At 50.3% G+C, this 14,102-nt stretch overlaps 1 protein-coding gene and 1 long non-coding RNA gene across 17 annotated transcripts in view; one reads left to right on the top strand and one right to left on the bottom strand.

Moving 5' to 3' along the window:
- Window positions 1–5,810: 5,810 nt before the first annotated feature.
- ID2 (inhibitor of DNA binding 2) lies at window positions 5,811–8,242 on the bottom strand. The gene is made up of 3 exons (XM_049904390.1): window positions 7,791–8,242; window positions 7,399–7,462; window positions 5,811–6,579 (listed from the first exon to the last, which is right to left on the bottom strand). Exons 1-2 carry the CDS (start codon window positions 8,136–8,138, stop codon window positions 7,406–7,408), a joined length of 405 nt encoding a protein of 134 aa, XP_049760347.1. The 5' UTR covers window positions 8,139–8,242; the 3' UTR covers window positions 5,811–6,579; window positions 7,399–7,405.
- A 4,887-nt stretch (window positions 8,243–13,129) lies between these two features.
- Window positions 13,130–14,102, top strand: part of LOC126086473 (uncharacterized) — a 136,006-nt gene continuing 135,033 nt past the window's right edge. For all 16 annotated transcript variants that reach the window (XR_007519534.1, XR_007519532.1, XR_007519529.1 and 13 more), the window contains exon 1: window positions 13,130–13,684. This is a non-coding gene — a long non-coding RNA (uncharacterized LOC126086473). The remainder of the gene's footprint in view (window positions 13,685–14,102) is intronic.

Below are 14,102 nucleotides of genomic sequence, written 5' to 3'. Positions count from 1 at the left end.
GGTTATAGCTACTGCTCATGATTATGGAATCTCTTGGCTGATTTTTACCAGCTTTAGAGGAATTAGGACTGCTGTGCTGGCCCGGATCCCACCCCACTCACAATCCAAAGTTTTTAATAAAAATACTTGGTGGTAGCCAGCCTCCAGGATGGTTCCTGATCATCCCTGCTTCCTGGCGTTGACACCCTTGTGTGGTCTCCTCCCAAACTGGACCAGGGTTGATCTATGCGACCAATAGTGATGGCATGTCACTTGGGAGATTAGGTTACAAGAAATTGCAGCTTCCACTTGAGTAGCCTCTCTCTCTCAGCTGTCACCCTGGAGGAATCCGACTGCCCTGTGAAGAAGTCCCCAGAAGAAGGAACTAAAATCTTTGGCCAGCAGCCAGCGAGGAATGGAGGCCTGCCAGCAACAAGCCGGCACTCCAGCCTCTGTTGTGCTTTGAGAGATCTGCAGCTCTGGTAAGCAGCTTGATTGCAAACTCATGAGAGACCCTGAGCAGAACCACCCAACTAGGTTTCTCTCAGATCCCCGACCCTCAAAAATTTTACACATAATATGTTTGTTGTTTTAAGATACTAAGTTTCATGCAGCACTAGATACCTAATGCATGACTAAAATTTTATTTAAATCCAAGACTGATAAGCCTTGTAATTATTTCCTTCCCTGAGCGGCATGAGTTTTGCAGCACAAAGAGGAGTTTAAGGAGCTAAGATCATGTGTAGAGGAAGAAGGAAACACTAAGGTCAGTGTCCTTAGTACAGCCAGAGCTGGAGGGCAGAGGAAGGGAAGGATCCAGTGTTTATTGAGAGCTTAATGTTGACCACATGGTGTACTAGGCACTTTGTTGGCTTTATCATATTGAATTTTTGCAACATCTGCTCAAGGTAGCCCATTTTACACGTGTGGAAACTGGCACACAAAGGGGAGAAGATGTTGGCCCAAAGTCTCATAACCAGTCAATAACACAGTCAGGAATCAGATTCAGGTCTGCTCTGTCCATCAATCTATGTTGTGCTAGGGCACCTCACCCAAGGGCATATGACTGGGCAGACGGAATCATGTAGCCCCCAGAACTTGGAGAGAGATGGATTGAATCTTGCCTCTGCCACTTACTTCCTATGTGATCTTGGGCAAGTTACTCAACCTTTTCAAACCTCAGGTTTAAAAATGACAATGATAGTACTCTCTATCATAGTCATGTCATGGGGATTAAGTGAGATAGTACAAACTGCTTGGCACATTCCCTGATGCAGGGTAAGTACTCAACAAATAAGAACAGGTGTCACTAAAAACAGTGACACTGTTTCCCCAAAACACACATATGAACCAGGATTGTTTCCTCAAGGAGACAGCATGAACGTAGTCTTTCTTTTGACCTGGGTGTTTGGAATGTAAAGCATAGGGGGAAATATAGGGAACCCCTGGCTGGCACAAGTGGTTAAATGCTCGACTACTAACCAAAAGGTTGGTGGTTTGAACTCACTCAGAGGCGCCTCCTAAGAGAGGTCTGGTGATCTGTTTCTGAAAGGTGACAGCCATGAAAACCCTACGGAGCAGTTCTAGTCTGCACACATGGGATCACCATGAGTTGGAATAGACTCAACAGTAACCGGTTTGGTTTGGCCACAGATCAGTATGGAAAGGTGGGTTGAACCTGTATTTGGCTTAATGCCAAAAAAAAAAAACCTCATCTGAGGACCCCAACTAACCATTTTGTTAAACCATTATTACATGTTTGAGGTAAGGTTGAATCCAAACTTAGAATTAATCACCCTGTGATCTGTGCTCTGGAGGTGTGTTCTTTGTACCTGTGTGGTGCACACACATTAACTTGTATGATACTCAGTTGCAGCTGAAGTATCTCTCCCACCAGCTGATCTGCTTACGCTAATCTTACACCAGCAGTGTTTGCTGAACCCTAGGATCCATTTGTACGACATCTCAACTGATGATTGAAAAAACCTTAGGCGGGCTTGAGGTTAGACCTGGAATCCGAAGGGACCTGGGTGGCGATTATCTTCTACAGCATCCCTGGCTCATGGCCTTCGGGCCTCTGCGGGAACATATCTAGGGATAGGAACTCAGTACTTACAAAGCGTCTGACCTACTCAAGTGCATCACTTATTCATTAACTCAGTACATACATATTGATTGCTTAGCACGTGCTAGGCATGGTGGTAGACCCTGAGATACAGCAGCAAACCAGGCAGATCTGAGCCATTGCTACCTGGTTGCTGCCAGCTAGCGTGGACACGTGTAATCACCAGGGTCCTTAAACTTAGAAGAAGGAGGCAGAAGAGTCAGTATTAGAGTGATGCAGTGTCAGAAAGACGTGACTGGCCATTGCTGGCTTTGAAGATGGAAGGGGACCATGAGCCAAGGAATGCAAGCAATTCTAGAAGCTGGAAAAGCTAAGGAAACAAATTGTCCTGTAGGATCTCCAGAAAAAATACAGCCCTGCCAACACCATGAATTTAGCCCAGTGAGACCCATTTCAGACTTCTGGCCTCCAGAACTGTTAGATGATACATTTGTGTGTTGTTTAAAGCCACCAAATTAGTGGTAATTTTTTACAGCAGCAGTAAGAAACAAATACACTGGGTGACATCTTTTCTTGTGACATGTGTCAGGTACTAATTCTCCACATTCGTATGTCCAGGGGTGAAAACTGGGCCACAAGGAGTGAGGAATTTGTGAGGTGGCAGATCCTGAAGCCTTCCAGCCTGATCTACCAGCATGGGAACAACTTACCAATGTTGCACTCCAAAAAGGAATGTCCTTGACACCTCTCTTCTAGATAACCTGTAACACCCCCCAGCCCACCCAATTAGAGCATTTCTGTATAGCCTAGGGAAACGGACACAGCAGATGGCTGTCCTCTGGGTTCTAGAAGGCTGTTCAGTTCAGTTTAACAAATGAGTGTGGCGTCCATGGTAGGCAAAGCACTGGTTGGAGGAAGGAGGTGTGAGATCTTGTCCCTGGCCCCAAGAAGATTTCTCTTCAGTAGGGAACAGGTATGTGCACAGATCACCCTAAAACAAGATGGTATCAGGGATGCTATCACAGCGCGTTGTAGAGCTCCTGAGAGGGAAACTGGTTTTGACTAGGAAGTGGGGGAAGGCCTCTGGGGAGGCTGCATAGAGCCGGCTTTTGCCTCTTATTCCTATAAGGTCACATTGGAGGACCTGGTTCATGTTATTAAGCAGCTAAAAAATAAAATAAAAAATAGATTAAACGAAAACTTACAGAAACAGAATGGAAAGCGTCTGGCTTTCATTTGACTTCACAATTCATTTATCTCAGCAGTTCCATCATAATCTCTTTGAGGTCTGGGGTTGTATCCGATACATTTTTTTAAAATCCAGGATACCATCTCATAGGGCTAGTGGTAGGAACTAACCTGCAAACGGGAATTCCATCTATGTATGGAGTAATGAAAATGAAACGGGATCCATATGTAGAAACGATTGTACAACGCTAGAGCGGTCCAGCGCTGGAGACGTGGTATCTCCTAATACCCTCATTCATTTGTTAAAGGCTGTATTTCCCGGAGTTCATTGCTCTGGCTTCCGCCGGGAACGCGCGCTGGGGAGCCGCCTTCTTGCCACCAGCCAGACGGTGGCGCCCGGCCTCCACCAGCCGCGCCATCCGGCTAAGGCGGGCGCAGCCTCCAAAAGTGCAGCTCCAAGACGTGCTGCGTTTACTTTGATCCTTTTGCCTTCGGTCCGTGTCAAAATATTGTAAACGGTGCCTGGCTTCCCGTGACCACGCAGGAGCTCGAAAGGGCCCTGCCCCCGCCAGGCCGTCCCACACGGGTTTCCCCGGAAAATCGGAACACCCGAGCGGGCTCTGGCCCCCTCACGCCCGTCCGAGCAAACCACGCCTGGCTCCCCTTCACCGAGCAGCCCGTGGGTGTCACGGCGATTGAGGGGCGCGGGCGGAGCGCCCGGTTTCTGCTACCCGCCCCTGCACCCCACCACCTCCACTGTCCCGGTGAGGCAACGGCGGGGAAGACGCGACCTGCTCCTGCTGCTTCCCGCCCTTGCCCCGCTGGGGGCTCTGCCTTCCGTGAAGGGTGACGGGCCCCTGGCGGACGGCTCCGGCGTGCAGGGCTCTGGGCACAGGTGACAACAGGTAGTGGGGTGTCAGCTAACAGCTCTAAAAAGATCTGCGTGAGATGAACCGCGTGCCCGGGTCACCCCGGGCTGGTTTCCCGTCCCAGTGCCGCAGCCAGAGCCCCCCGCTTCCCTCCGAGGATATGATTATTAACATCGACATCCTTACGCACTGCTTTCCAGATCAAAGCCGTGTTCACCTAGGGGTTCCAGGTGACCCTCACCACCCAGCCCCGCACGGGGGAGAGCCGCGTGCCCCTCTGCCAGCCCTGTCTGCAGGGGCCGAAGGGTCCTGCGCCCAGGGCTGAGCTGCCCGAGCAGCCCCGGCCTCAGGCCTCCACTCCCCCGACCTGCCGCACCTCCCCAGGAGGCACCAAAGCAGGGAAGGTCGGGTGCGGGGGCGGCGGAGGGGCCGGAGGAGCCAGGGGCCACCTGGCATCGCAGAAGCCACTTCTGCGCCGGCTGCGCGGCGCGGCCGGCAGAGGGAGCCGGGCGTCCGGGAATGGCGCGCGGCTCCCGCAGCCCCAGAGCGGCGAGCCCGGTCCTCCCCACTCGGCGCCCCGGCCGCGCTCCAGGGCTTGGGAGCTCGGGGAGGCCGGCCTTCCCCTAGGCCCCTGCTCCATGCAGCCCGCGCTCGGAGGGTGATGGATTTGGTGTCGGGGGCTGGGAAACGCTGCCGCCGGTGCAGACACGGTGGCGCCACCCAAACACCTGCTGGGGCTGGAGCAAGCGGCCCAAGGTGAGACCGCCCCCGCCCTCCCCGCCCGGGTCCAACCCTCTTCCTTCTCCAGTTCCCGTCCACCTGGATCAGCCTTCCGCAACAACCCGCCACAGAGAATTTTAAAACATACGTCTATGTTAAATATGTATTATTTTAAAGCAGCGTCCAACTTTGGCCACATGAAGAGTGGAAATAGTTAATACTTTTTCTGTGACTTGAACAGGCTTTTTCCTCCCCCTCCCACTTTTCCTTCCTCAGGGCGGTCCAGGGGTAGCAGTCAAGGATGAAGGGCGATTTCAGAGTCACCTATCTTGGAAAGCGGGCCCAGCCTGTCGCTGGTCTCTTTGAGGCCTGGGCGAGTTATAGGGTGAAGGAAATAAAGACGACTAAAGAGGCCTTAAAAGGGCTGCAAGAGTTTAGGGCCATACTGCAAAACTTAATTCCAGTGGACAAACAGTAACTCAAAACAGCCAAAATGTTATCAGGCACAGAGAGACCTTTCTGCCCTTCTTCTAAATCTTAAGTCCTGTTCTGAGTTCTGCAGTCTTTTTCCTCCTGATTAACAAGCAGTTTCATTTACTCCAGATAAGTGTCTTACCCACTAAAATAGGCAGTCCTTCCCTACTCCACATTTATTTTGAATGGTCTGTTATCCTAGGGTTCTAAGGAACCATCATAATCCACAGCCCTTTTTTAAAACTCTGCCTCAAGGCATGGAACAGATAGCTTTCCCTTAAGGATTTGGAGAAACTTCTGTTAATACAGCCTTCCAAGTCCTGGTCAACGCTGCTAAAAAGCTGCATCAGTCCGTTGCCCCTAAGTGGTACCAGTGGCCACCCATCTAATAATAAAGAGCTCTTGTTTCTACACGCTAGACCCAAGGTTAGGGGGTAAAGAGGAGGGAAAGAGATAAGGGTTGAATAAAAGGCAAGATATGAGAGAGACTTAAAAAACCATTCAGAATGCAGGTATTGACTTCAAACATGTTTTATTATAATCTTATACAGTCTACATAAATTCGAACTTGTATTTGTTTGGGTTCAGTTATAACATAGCATAATAAAAATCAAAGCACTGGTCCTCTGAAATAAAGCAGGCAATCACCATTCAATAAACACACTTGATTTATTTTGTATAAAAGGGTTAAGTTTACAACTAAACTTTTATAAAAAGTTTAGCAGGAAATAAGTACATCATTACACTTTTTTTTTGCAGAAATATACATCTCTGCCACTATACAAGAAAACTCTAATTAAAGAGTTCACAAGGTTTCACTCAATATATATATATTTATATATAAATATATACACAGCATTCAGTAGGCTTGCGTCAGAAAGGTAATTTCTGACCAAAAGACTTCAATTTAAGTAACTGAATACTGGGTCCTTCTGGTATTCACGCTCCACCTTTGAAAAAAGGCAAAGTCTGCTTAAATTGGGCAATTCCTTGTGATTTTAACGTTTTCGCTCCCCATGGTGGGAATAGTATATAAAGAAATCCTTCCAACTGCAGAAAGGGCATTTAAAAGTCTTTTTCATAAATAACTATTATCAGTCCAAGTCAGAGAACACGCTGGGGAAGACGATCATTTAGCTTTCCTTCTATTTTTTTTTTAAAGGTCCATTCAATTTGTTGTTGTCCTCCCCTGTGAAACAGTTGAAAAATTAAGTTCAGCGCCTTTAAAGATCCTGTGGATTTGTTGTTGTTGTTGTGCAAAGAAAAAAAGAAAGTCATGAACACCTGCAAAAGATTCGGAGAGAAAGGCATGTTTAGCAGAATGTAACCTAAGGGCACAGAGGTGGGCAGACTGGCGCCAGGAGGAAGCCACACTTTGAACATTTACCCAAACACTCCAAGATTGGGCAAACCCTGGTGTCCAGATGCAACACACATATTCGGCCTGGACGTTGCAAATTAAACATTAAAACAGCAGAGGCTCAAGGGAAAAACTTCTCAACGCAATCTCTTATTTGGATCTCCAACTGCAGTACTCAGAGGCGCCAGTCTGCTTCTTGTAACAATTATTTGATTGAAAACAGCCCTTTCGTTAACAGATAGGGAAGACGGGATCCCACATCACAGGGCTTAAGGGACAGAGTGCAACCCTCAACTAGCTGAAATCCCAGAGGACTCTAGTTTTAGGAAAGGAGGATCACTATGGAATTTATGGTGATAAGATTAATTACCATGGAGGTTAGTACCTTGTAGTACCAGAGTAACAGGAGAAAGCAGCCTGGACATTAAACGTACTACAGAAGCCAACATACATTTCCTCAGCCACATTCATAGTAAGTTATTGGCTTTTCTTTTTTTGTAAAGGGAAATATTTTGTGATGTGAGTAGCCAGAACCAGAAGAAGCCCCTTCAAGTCTGGTAAGACAATGTACTATGTGTAATACAAGCAAGTAAACATTCATTTACTAAACCAAAAATTGTACAGATACAAGTACTCTTACACAAGCAAATGAAACACATACACACACACCCGCACACACAGGGGGTAGTTGCACACACTCCAAGGAGTAGTTTGACCAACGGAGGGCACAAGCAAACACTCACCATTTATTTAGCCACAGAGTGCTTTGCTGTCATTTGACATTAACTCAGAAGGGAATTCAGAAGCCTGCAAGAGAAAGAGGATAAAGGCACAATGTTAGACGTCTTAAGGAGAAAAAACCTTTTTTTTTTTTAAGTAGTCCATTAAACACCACGTTCCATTTATAAACGTTTACGCTACATTTTCGACTCAAAAGTATAGTATTAACATGTCAGAACTTATCAGCAATTTCACGCACAGCTCAATCTACAGATTTTTAAGAAAATTAAGTGAATTTGCTAATCTTCAAATTACCGTCTGCAGCCCTCTTGACAATGGACCTATTGGCGACAGCCCAGATCATCGCTGGGAGCATGCGGGCAGCGGAGCTGAGGGCACCGAGCGCAGGGCTCACCTGTAAGGACAGGATACTGATGTCCGTGTTTAAGGTGGTCAGCGGCGTCCTGGAAGACTGGTTTTGCCCCGGTCTCTGGTGGTGGAGGCTGACAATAGTGGGGTGCGAATCCAGGGCGATCTGCAGGTCCAAGATGTAGTCGATGACGTGCTGCAGGATTTCCATCTTGCTCACCTTCTTGTTCTGGGGGATGCTGGGCACCAGCTCCTTGAGCTTGGAGTAACAGTCGTTCATGTTATACAGGAGGCTCATCGGGTCATCCACCGGGGTTTTGCTCCGGGAAATGCCCAGGTTGTGGTCCGAAAGGCTGTTTTTCCTAACAGACCTCACTGGACTGAACGCTTTCATGTTGAACGCGGGTGGAAAGAAAGACTAGAAGGGAGCGAGTTGCCCTGGAGCTCAGGCCGCCTCCGCCGCCTGCTGAGCTACCTCCACTCTGCCAGGAGCTGGGCTCAGAATGAAGCCGTGAGCCTGGCGGGGCGGCTTTTATCATCACTCACCAGGGCGACACAATCGGGCTTCCCTTTGTTCCCATTGGTAGGAGGCGCTGTGTCCATCAGGCCGATCGGGCCGCCCCATTGGCGGGCGCGGGAGCGGGCCGAGCGTTCGGTCCTTCCGCGTTGACAGCCAATCCCCGCGGGGTGGGCGGGGCGAACCGGCTGGGGCGGTAAATAGAGTACAGTGCGCGGGGAGCCCGGGAGGCGCGGGGGGCCGGGCAGCCGGGGGCGCACGGGGATTAAAGCGTGCACTTTTAATTCTCATTCTCCAATGGTGAGGTAGGGCCAAATCCCACAACCCCAGCAGTACCCTCGGCTCAAGCGTGTGCCCCAGCGGCGCCCTGCCATACCGTTGTGCTTTCCACAGCGACCCAGGGGACTTCAGCATAACAGAGGAAAAGCCACATTTCACTGCAACCCGCAGAATATCATTACGGTAACAAGTATTTCAGAAGAAAGTGAAAATGCACATGAGTTTGCTACTGCAAAGTGACATTTGTAGAAAAGAAGTAAAAGCTATGTTAATTAAAAAAAAAAAAAAAAGGCCCCCATGCATTCAACGACAGGTTTCGTGTGGGATTGTGCAAACCGGAGCAGAGCGGCAGGAGGTATTGTAAAAAGCAGTAAACGGAGTATCTGTTGCAAACTGTGCCTTAACGCTGATGGCTACGGAGCTCCAGCAGGCCTGACACTTTCGTGCTCCTCAAGAACAGGGCAGGACTGTTTTAATGATTCTATTAATCGGAAATCATTAGGAGAATTTGCATATTGGAACTACATTTACATACATTGCCCTTGAAAGGCTGCTTGGTCTATGCCCTTCGGTGTAGGTGGCAGAGGAATGTGATTAATTATGCGCAAATAATTATTTCTGGTGTCACATTCCAGCACCTATGTAGTATTTCCCAAGCTTTGTGACGCATAGGTAGGTTAAAAAAAAAAAAAAAAGCTATTGATCGGCACCCTCACACTACTAAACTGTCATGGATGAGGTTCTGATTCCTTTCAGCACGACCACGGGCGTAGGAAGCTTCGGGGTTTTTTTGCTGTGAATCCTAAGAACGCATTCTCTTAGTCTAAGTAAAAAGTTTGCAGCTACTTAATAGTTTTCAGTTAACTCACATGTAACTCTACCCTAACTGCAGACCACAGTAAATTAGTTGTTTTGAAAATCACAGTCCTCCAGGATATGATACACTACGCTCTTCCAGAAAATGGAATATTCTTAAGTATCTTGTTTACTTTTTGTCATCATCTTCACCTCCTTGGTATTTAAGAAAGAGGAAGGGGGCAGAACTGGAGACTGAATGCCAAGCTCAATAATGAGGAAACAGTATTTTGTCCTTAAAACACTTAATGATTCATTTCTCAGCTGGTGGGCAAGGAGGTCCCTGGTGGCCCAGCCACAGCCCGGGAGCCCCGGGGCTGCTCTTGAAGGCAGCAGAGTTGGCGGTGCTGAGGTTGACGTCCCTTTCACAGAGCTCCGTCACTGCAGTTAGGGGGATGGAGGTGCACGGCTCCCTCTCCAGCACCTTCCAAAGGCACTGCAGACTCCTGAAGCGAGAGAAGCAACCCATGCCTCCTGCAACTCCGTCCCTGACCCTGTTCCATCAACGCAGCCTCATCTGATGTTAAGTCTGGAAGTGATTTACTACCCGAGTCCCCCCGCAGTTCGAGCCTTTGGATGTACTCTGTGTACATGTATTTCTGTCACATACGTGCCACACTGGAACAGATTTTGTTTTGACACTACTATGGTTCCTGATGTTATACTCGGACTATTTGACAATAATAGCCAATGTAAACAAACATCTTTGGGATTCTCAATTACTCGTGATTCCTGGACATTGACGCTATGCGATATTGACGCATTCCTCGGCTTTTTCCAAGGACACCGTATATGAACAGCCCTGCCAGCCTCAGGATTCCAGCAGAGAGGCTCTGGGCTGGCTCTAATGAGCACTGTGTGGGATTATTTTACACCCTCGCAAGGCTGATTAAGGCAGCGCCTTCGCCCGGGCTCATTTTTATACCCTGATGTAGTAAAATAGCTAAATACGCTTCAAGTTTTTTGGGCTTGCTTTCTTTAGCTGCCATGTCAGCAGAGTGTGTCTGACACTGTTGAATTCGAGTCTACTGGCACGCTACCCAGTTGGACATCCATTTAAAGCTCACCTTAAGGGTATCAGGGAGCTGTATACGTTAAGGACTCACACACACACGCAACTCGAGTTACGAGTATGTGTCTCAGTAAGCCCCATACAAAATGACCTTTAAAATTGTATTTTCGTGGCGGGGGCTGGGGGGCCGCGTTGGAGCATCTTCTGTGCCGCTTAAAAGGCAGTCAACAATCTTGTCAATTTGTGTGCATGCGGGTTGGCACGGGAGACCGCTGAAGTTCAAACGGTCCCAGCTGGAGAAAGGGCCCTGGGTGCGCTAGACCTGTGTGTGGTGCGAAGGCGTGGGGGGCTTCCTGTGGGGGCTGGAGATCCCGGCCCCCTAGGCTTGCCCACAGGACGCCCCCCCATTGGAACACACTGCTTTGGAAGTTACCGTCACATTTCAGGACTCACTCACTCGGGGTCTTTACTCCCGCACGGCCGGCCGCGGCGGCTCCCATCTGCGTCCAGGCCCGGTCGGCTGTAATCAGCAGCAGCTCCGGGGAGGGCGCGCCCGGGCCCGGGCCGGAGCCGGCTGTGCAATCCCTGTGTGATGCAATGGGGGGGCGGGGAGGAGCCTGCGGGGGGAGTGGAATTCTCAAGGTCCTTGCTGCACATCTGGCGCAATTGGGATTTCTCTCCTTTCTTCCCCCTGGTTTTGTTCTCACAGCTGTGTCCATTTCGCCTGTGACCCCCTGAGTGATCCCTGACAGGTGATGAATTGGCAGCAGCGGCGGCGGCGGCGGCGCGCGGGCCAGGCCGCGGCGGAGCCGGAGCCGCCAGCCCCGGAGCAGACTCTCTGGCGCCAGGCGCGTGACGCCGCCCATTCACCGCCGCCCTCCAGCCTTGTCCTCGCGGCGCCGCTCAGGCGGCTGCCATGGCAACCGCGGCTGTCAGTCAGCGCGCGCTCCCAGCTGATCAATGCCTGCGAGACCCGGGCCGTTTCTAACCTCACCTCGGCTCTTGGCCGCTGTAGGGCCCGCGAGCACCTGCAGCCAGTTGCATGTCTTAAGTTTCGAGTTATTTGTGGGAAAGAAGGACAGAGAAGAAAAGGAAAAAAAAAAAAAAATAGCCGAGAGGGGGAGAAGAAATCTTCGTTTTGTAAAAGGAGGAATAATGTGATTTAGAGTTTGCCAAAGCAAAAGATTTTGTTTTTGCAAATGAGGCATTCAGTGTTGGGAATTCAGAGCGAGGGAAGGGTGGAATGGAGGGAAGGTTACTTTCTTAGCGGATGGTGAGATTTACTTATTCCTTTGGATCTTCGCGGTCCTTGCTTGGAATGACTTTGATCCCAAACTCCTAAAAATAGCTTTAAAGCCCCCCCCCGCCTTCCTCCTCCGAACTTTGCTGGAGGTCTTACAAAACACAGTCGATTTTTCCAGAGCAGCCCACCACACACCCCCCCCGGGAGGCGGGAGGTCATCCAGCCCCTTGTCCCGGGACTCCGGGTCCTTTCCAGCGCCAAGAGCGGGAGCCTCCCGTTTACTTGATCACCACTACAAAGTGGGTGTCCAGATTTAGTCTCGTTCATACTGCTGCATTTTCTACTGAGAAGATCAAGAGGCCAGAAACTTTCAAGTCAGCCCACAGACGCTAACGCCTCCTCTGTCCCGGGTTTATCTGGAGGGAAGTTCCATCTTTGAGAACCAGATGCCGACATTCTCGGACACTTTATGGCATCCGGAACCCTCAGGGGTGCTCATCTGCAGTGTTAATAGCAATTATTTATTATCTTTCCGGGAGAGGATTTACTGAATATCTGTGTCCTCTTGGCCCTACAAGGGGGGGGGGGGACAGAACAGAAAAAGGAGGCACTGTTCCCGATTTTGTTATCTGGTTTAGCAGAGTTTGTTGTGGTTTTCGAGGAAACAGCATCTGGATTACGTAAGGAAGGATTCAAGTTTTTGCTTTACTTGTTTATTTAATACTTTGGCAAGAGGGAGCCCTTACCCTGAAACCAGATAACCGAATTTGGGTTTAAAACAGCTTTAGATGAGGGGCAAAGAGCGTGCAAACCTGCAAAAAATCAAGCAATGTTTATTTTTCTCCCTTTGGGTATTTTTTGAAGACCTTTCTAACCTCTTAGATTTCTTGTCGCACACAGCTAATAAATTTCATTAACAAAGCGCTTCAGCTACCAAAAAGGCTCAGTATTACTGCCCGGGCCTTGCACAATCGCTTTCACCGTTCCTTCTAGGATTCCCGCGAAGTCCTGTTTGCCCAGAAACTGTAAGAGCACCAGGTAAAACGCCGTGCTAAATCCAATTGCTTTCAACTGTCTGATCCCCTTTTAGGGAGATCACCTTTCAGCTCCGTTCAAAGAAAGCAAAGTTTGAGAAGTTTTGCGGAGGGGTAGATTTAACTACCAGCCCTGCAAATATTTAGTTACAAATGCTGTGAAGTGCACTGATTTGTGGCCGCGTTTTGCTTTCACAAAGGATTTTCCTGTTACTTTTGTTCCGGTCACCAAATTAAAAAGAAAATTAACTTGAGCAAGAGATAAGGCCTGGAAAACAATCCCAGGCCGCCAGCGACTTGGCGGGAGCGCGGCGGACTGGCGTCGCGAAGTCTGCGCCGCCCGGGAGGCGCGCACGTCCGGCCGCGCAGCTGCGCCTGCCCCGTCCGGCCGCCGCGGGAAGCCCCGGCCAGCCGCGCGCCCCCGGGCTCGCTGCCGGCTCCGCGCTGCGCGGCGCTGGAGCGCGAAGCACAGGACACCCACTGTTTGCCCAACAGCGTCTGTGGGAATTCATTAGCGGCTCTCTCCAGCCAGCAACAAGGGCGGTTTTGTCCGGAATTAAACTACATCTTAATATTATAATGCGGCACAAAAAGCAAAACCCGAGGCTCCGGCTTTGGAGTCCCTAACAAGAAACACATTGTGCACTTTTTTCCCCCCTTTTTTGGCCGAAACCACTTTTGCGCGCCGGCCCCGATGGAGAGAGCCAAGTTCATGACTTCAGTGGGGAGGAACCCGCCGGCCCCGCACCCACGTGCACGCCTGGGCCTCCGCCGCCCTGGGGCGGCCACCAGGGTCGCGCCGCCAACCGGCGCCCCGCGCACCCGCTTCCGATAGCCGCGGCCGGGTCGCGCTCCGCTGCTGACACATTTCCTGCGCAAACAGCGCTGTGTGGACGGCCCTTTCCTGACCCTGGAGACCGGCGCTGCCGATCGCCTCTGGGCACTGTTTTCGCACCTGAGGCGGCGCCAGCGTGGGGAATTCGAATCACCGCCCTCCCAGGTTAGCTGATTGATAGCAATTTTTTTTTCCAAGTTTGACGCCTCTCTTTCCCGCAGTCTTTGAGGCTTTAACTCCAGATTCTGGCCCCCCCCCATAAAAATGACAATTCACGGACTTCCCCCTGCTGAGTTAGATGGAGAGCGCGCTCGGGTCTTGTAAGCCCCCAAGCAACACGCCTGTCGCATGTCAACGCTACCCCCATTTCTTTGGGAAGGCGGGCAGTGGCGGGATTTCGGGCCGTGGACCTCGGGGAGGCGAGCTCTAGCGACCCCCCCAGAGGCGGGGATCTGCAGGGACCCATGGGACGCAGGGCTAGACCGGGGACGTGTCTAGCCGCGGCGCGCTGGCGCAGCCCTGGGCGCAGGGCGGAGAATTGCGCTCGTTCTCCTAGAGCGTGTGACCGCAGTCGTCAGCTCGC

Source organism: Elephas maximus, chromosome 12 (assembly GCF_024166365.1).
Source record: "Elephas maximus indicus isolate mEleMax1 chromosome 12, mEleMax1 primary haplotype, whole genome shotgun sequence".
Lineage (NCBI taxonomy): Eukaryota > Metazoa > Chordata > Mammalia > Proboscidea > Elephantidae > Elephas > Elephas maximus.
Note: the sequence above shows the minus strand (reverse complement) of the source record. Positions and strands in the feature narration are given on the sequence as shown.

Excerpts from the sequence above, each read along its gene's own strand:
- ID2 (XM_049904390.1), bottom strand. The coding sequence starts at position 8,138 with ATGAAAGCGTTCAGTCCAGTGAGGTCTGTTAGGAAAAACAGCCTTTCG. Across the intron at positions 7,463-7,790 it reads TCAGTATCCTGTCCTTACAG|GCTTCTGAATTCCCTTCTGA; the intron begins GTGAGCCCTGCG and ends TTTCTCTTGCAG.